We start from the raw sequence: 6000 nt of genomic DNA, 5'->3' as shown, positions 1-6000 counted from the left end.
ACAGAAGTAGCTTCAAGCAGAAGCGTGGTCAAAAGCAGTGATGTCAGTGCCCCGCTGCAGTCTTATGGCAAAACTTGTTATCTAAATTCCTGCAGCACTTTGGGACAGTCGACTCCAACCTAGGCTTTGAAGCTAAATACGATACCAGGTCCTTCTGCTTCGAGTGTGTCTATCTGTCTCCAGATCTGCTTGGTGCTGGGTCTGAAGGAGAGCGTTGGGTGTGAGGTCCTGGGAAGCTTTACACCAAGTTGTTTACCGTGGAAAACATCAACTTTTTACATTTGTAAATAGTGATAGGACAAGGGAGAATGGTTTTAAACTAAGAGAAAGAAAATACAGATTAGGTGTTGGGGGCAATTATTTACTCAGAGGGCAGTGAGGCACTGGCTGCCCAGAGAAGCTGTGGATGCCCCATCCCTGGAGCTGCTCAAGGCTGGGTAAGATGGGGCCCTGACAGCCTGATCTGGTGGGGAGCAGCCCTGCCAATAGCAGGGGTGTGGAACTGGATGGACTTTAAGGTCCCTTCCAACCCAAGCTGCTGCTTGATTCAGAAGAGCCCATTCTCTGCAATGGTGGGTATGAACATTCAGCAGTAGGCTCATACTGCTCACACATTTCATCTTGTAGACTGGCACAGCTGGGACAATTGTGGGGAAAGGGGCAAGCAGCCTTGCAGTGCAGGCAGGTCTCAAACAGCCCTTAGAGAAGAAAGGAAGGAGCATAGGGTGGCTGTGGGGTTATTGGTGGATTGCTGTGAAAGAGAAGACATGCAGGACCACAGGCCCTTCTTGCAGAAGGTGACAGCTGGTGAGAGCTCTTGGGCAGGATGAGCAGCAGTGCTGCAGCCAGTGGGGCTCCGGGCCCAGCGCCCAGCATGAAACCTTCTCTGTGAAGGTGAAAGTCACTTTTGTCTCTTCCCTTCCAGTGCTTTTCTGATGGCCAGTGACTTTGGTCACACAGAATCCCTTGCTTCCTCACCACATATTTTGCCAATTCTGTACATATTTTAAATATAATAAATATTTTAAATCTACTTATGCCCCCAGACAGGGAAGAAGCATGATCAAGATGAATTGCGTCCTGCTAACCGCCTGCATTGTTCTGCTTGCTTTCTCTAGTTCTGGTGAGTATAATGGAGGCTCTCTGCTGATGGAATGTTATGACAGTGTGTGAAGGAATCATGGAAACAATGTCTGAGAGGGAAAAATAACAAGAAAGGCCTGCATTATTTAATGTTGCTGCAGGGAATGAGGGTAACTTTATAGGCAGGGCTTCGTTTCTGTGGCTGATTGTCTTTGGTCAGAGCAGAGAGCTGTGTGCAGAACATGCTGGTGTTTAATATGGCAACTAAACATGCTGTTTCGCTGGTGGAATATTGAATTCCCAATGTATGATTTAGAAATAAGGAGCAGAGAACAAGGGAGATATGAGGTAGGATGAAAGGAACAAGGGAAAAAGGGATGGAATACAATTCTAGTAAAAAAATCTCTTATCTGTGATGTTGGAAAATCTGATTTTTAAATAAAAGGAGCAAAAAATAATTATGCAGGGGATGTAAGGATAAGTGCTTTTTAAAATGAAATATGTGAAGCACATGCTTCAAAATCTTACTTGCAAAATTGCCAGTCTCGGCGTGTGCACTGACAAAAACTTGTGCATTTCAGCTTGTGTTTAGGTTAACAACCAGAAATATGCTTTGTGGCAATCAAATGCAGCCAGTGTTTCTTCATTTTTCTTTTCAATTCTGCTTGTTCAGTAAGGCAAAACTCTGTCTTCTTAGGTTATGCCCTGAGATGCTATCACTGCGAGAACAGCCCTTCCTTGTGCAAGACCAACAGCACTTGCTTATCAAATGAAGACACTTGCTTGCAGATGAGATTTGGTAGGTATACTGACTTACAGACCTAAGGTAAACATGGCTGTATCAATTTTCATTGCCTGTGCACTTCTGTACTGGACATAACTTGAATTTCTTAGCCTTCTGCAATAGAAGGTTGCAAATATAAGCTTGAAGGTCATACTAGTAGTAAATTGGTGTATTTTGACTTCTAAGTGACTGATACAGATTGAGATGATTTGGATATTTGATATACACGTGTATTAGCATTTATACAGATGTCTCGCTACATACTGAGTCTGTGGCTGACACACTTCTTACCTGAGCTTGTTGCCTCTAAGGAGTCCAAGTGGATAAGCCCATGAAGGCATAGAGGGGAGAAAACTTTTCTGAATTGGACATTCATTGTAATCACTGTAAAGTTTATATTTCTCATGTAAAGATGGGGTTAATATGGTACGGATAAATACCTCAGCTGAAGATCATTCTTAGCTCTGTAACGAAGTATTTACTCATCTGCAGTTCTGGAGTTTACATTCTGTTTGAAAGGCAGAGATGAAGGTGTGGCCATTTTCCCAGACTTCCTTTGGGTTGTGGGTTACTCAGCACAGCCTTTTAACTGCTTTTTTTTTTTTTTTTTTTAATAAAGAGATTTGAAGCTAATCGCTTTCTAGTTGGAGCTCCCCTACTGGGAGCTTGGCATCTTGCATGAGGATGTCCACAGTTTCACAGAGCACGCTCTCTGGCAGGAATAAGAGCACAGGCTGTGTGAGGTGAACCTGCTGGCTGAGTGCTGAACTACCTCAGCTCCAGCAGCTCTTGTCTTAGTGCATGTCTCTTGGAAATGAAAGAATGAGCAAAGTGAAACAATCTCCTGGTATCCCAGCTGGTTCTACTGCCCCTAAAAGACTGTTGTGCTGATTTTAGGACTGACATCTTCCCAGGCTGGTCATTGCTAAAGCTTCAGTCTAAGCAGTGATTCTCAATCTGTATCAAAACTGGTATTGCTTTCAGTATTCTCTTAATCTTTTTAATTGTTTTCCAGGTAAATTGAGAACGTCCTCCTGCTGGAAGTTGTCTCAGTGCAATGTGAATGATATTGCTGTATTCTATCAGTTGGATAACTTTGATTACTTTTGCTGCCAACAAGACTTGTGCAATGAGGGTGCAATTACTGGAGTTAACAAGGCAGCTTTCAGTATTGCTTCTGTAATAGCCATGTTATGGATGCTTCTGTAGCAATCCTGGTCTGTATGCTGTCTTTCCAAGCTGAAATTATACAAAATCATTATTAACTCTTTTCTCAGTTGTACTTCTTGCAGTTTCAGTTGAAGTTTGAAATACTTTAAAATACTACAGTTTGAATACTTTGAAATACTACAGTTTCAGCTGAAATAAGGCCTTTTAATTTTCAATTCTGTTTTTTAAGGTTCCATCTGGTAAACTGCTGTCTCCATTTGTGTGAAGGAGACCAATATTGTTAACATTTTCAGAAAGTTTTGGCATGGCATCTGCTCAGTGGAAATACCTAATTCTGAAGTAGTATTACATTGTGGAGGACCTGGGCAAACCTTTGAGGTTGATATGGAAATGAAGGAATAATGTATGTTTTGTGATGGAAAACTGTAATTTCTTACTGTAGCATGAATTTTAATTAATTTTATTTGAGATTTTGGTTCTTTTGGATGCTACCTTTTCATACACAAAGCAGTGAGTTTACCCTTGATGCTACCTTTTCATACACAAAGCAGTGAGTTTACCCTCAACACAAAAGTGTTGAATCATATGCATAAACTTGCTGCAGTATCCATGAAGTTTTTGTTTTTAGGTGATGCAGACTCTTTGTTCCAATATCCAGTATAATGTAACATTTTTTTTTCACTTATACAAACCAATAACGTAACAGTCAGTACCATTATTTTGGAGGAAAGCATCTAACTTTCTTAAAACAAAACCAAAATAATGCTTTTAGTGAGGAAATCTCCTTTCTTTTGTATTTCTGTGGGCCTGCAGATTACATATGCCAGCTTCTTTTCTGAGCTTTCATTTTACAGTTTAGTTTTGCTTATATTTTTTCTCCAAGTCTAGGATTTAAGCTAAGCATGTGCTTTGCACTAAATATTTCTTAGTATACCAAAAATTGTTTATAAAATGCTAAGGAATTAAAATGGCACATCTAGTTTACTTTCCCGTGTAATCAGCTTTTGTTTTTGTTGAGACACATGAACAGGTAAACTTAATCCTTTAGGCTTCCATAAGAGCATTAAACAAAAGTTTGCAGACTTTTATATTTTGACCTTTGTGCAACTATAAATGGCAGTCAAAATACACATGCATCTAAATAGCATGAAGAATAATGCTCTGTTTGTGTGTGTACGACTTCTAGAGCTCGAACGCTGCACATTGTTTTGATTCTGTGGTGGAGGCAGACCTTTGGTGCTTCCCCTGGTCTTAGGGAGCCTCTCAGTTAAGTATGATGCCACATTTTCCTTTGACAAGTTTGGAACTTTTAGCATGTTCTCGCAAGAGTCTACAGCCAATGGTATATTCTTTTCTGAGGGCTCTGGCTTGTGCTTTCCGGGGTGTCAGTGATACTGGCTCACTCAGTCATAACAAAGGCAAGGGACTGCATTGTGTTACTCCAAACCATCATGTATTCTGCAAAGCACCTTTTGGCTAAGCTTACCTTAGCTATGAAAACATCCTGGGATCTCTCTGGTCACTCAAAATATGAAAGCTACGCTGTCTTTGATTAATAAAAATGTAAAAAAGGAAATGTGAAAAGTGTGGTTATTTAAGAGCACGCTACTTACAGCCGAATGTAGTTCTCATTTCCAAGCAAGATGCATCTGTAGTTTCCATCTGGAGACTCTCCTTAAATGTGAGCAAGGCTTCTCTTATTTCTGACCAGGAGGTGGCTGCTACATATAATCAGTGAGTTTTGGCAGAGTGATTATAGCTTTTGGGAGTTGTTATGCTGGGAAACAAAGAGGGTTAGCAGTCTTTCTCTAAGTGAAGTAGTACTGGTATGACACAGGAGGGAAGCAGTAGAATATGTGGCCTAAGAGATGTGAATCTCTTAGGAATGTCCTGTTGAAAATACTAATTTCCCATCATTTGGGAGAGAAGACTTGTCAGTGCCAAAGCATATAATATAACATACTTTGGTAGAGGTACAACATTCCTATGGGAAAAATAATAAAAGGTGATAGAGCTGAGACATTTTAGAAAGAAAGTGGAGAATTTGTAGGAAAAGGGAAGTTTAAATAAGGGGAAAAAGCAAACAAAAAAGGATTAATATTTAAAAGACTTAACAAGAAGAGTTAATTCTGTAATCACAGAGGTAATAAATTTCTGTGGTAGTAAAAGAAGGTGGTAAAACCTTCCTTATTATGAGGATAGGTAGCAAATATTTTGTGTGATTAACTGTGTCCTGTGAGATAGAGGTTAGTGCCTGTGGCTGTCTACATTGCCGTGGAGTCTGGGGTAACGTGTCACTGTTTTCTGGGTTTTGTTGTCACTGTTTTCCTTAGTTTTTTAAATTATCTAAATTGTTTGCTCCATTCTAAATTAGTTGCACAATTAAAACACAGTATTTATCTGTTTACCTTTGAGCATGCTTTATTTGTCAATACTGAGAAAGCAGAGAGCTCAGCAGAAAGCTGAGCAAGAAATTTCCTCCCACTTCTGATTGGATTGAGAGAAGTGAGGAGGCTAACAAACCAGGAGCAATTCCTCCTAAACGTGGAGGAATTGCTAAGGCAGTAAAGAAGTCCCAACAGAGAAATCTCCACCCGTCTCTGAGGGATGTGTAGCTTGCTGATGAGTAAAATGAGCATTAAGGCTGAAGGGAGTTCATAACAGGGAAGTTAGGCTGGAAGGCACACAAAAACACTAAAACCAATTATTTGTGAGATGCACACTGTTCTCCCAGCATGCTGTACTTTCAGACTTAATGATGCAATTTTAACATCACACTAACAGGACCTTGATGCAGCACACGGCATTTTGGAGTGGGAGAACCAAGCAGTGGATTTGGCTATTGGGGTTCCAGAAGCAAGCAGGGTATCATTTCCACTCCCATCTTTCTAAGACTAGTTGATACATTGGGTTAAAGGGTAAGGAAGACTCGTGGATGATACAGTCCTCATGAGTTTATACAC

At 40.5% G+C, this 6000-nt stretch overlaps 1 protein-coding gene across 1 annotated transcript; it reads left to right on the top strand.

Moving 5' to 3' along the window:
- Nucleotides 1-1056: 1056 nt before the first annotated feature.
- Nucleotides 1057-3076, top strand: LOC306947833 (CD59 glycoprotein-like; the record flags this gene model as incomplete). The annotated part of the gene is made up of 3 exons (XM_079537264.1): nt 1057-1123; nt 1781-1882; nt 2883-3076. Exons 1-3 carry the CDS (start codon nt 1060-1062, stop codon nt 3074-3076), a joined length of 360 nt encoding a protein of 119 aa, XP_079393390.1. The 5' UTR covers nt 1057-1059.
- Nucleotides 3077-6000: the final 2924 nt, after the last annotated feature.

Source organism: Tetrao urogallus (assembly GCF_951394365.1).
Source record: "Tetrao urogallus genome assembly, chromosome: 6".
NCBI classification, from domain to species: domain Eukaryota; kingdom Metazoa; phylum Chordata; class Aves; order Galliformes; family Phasianidae; genus Tetrao; species Tetrao urogallus.
Note: the sequence above shows the minus strand (reverse complement) of the source record. Positions and strands in the feature narration are given on the sequence as shown.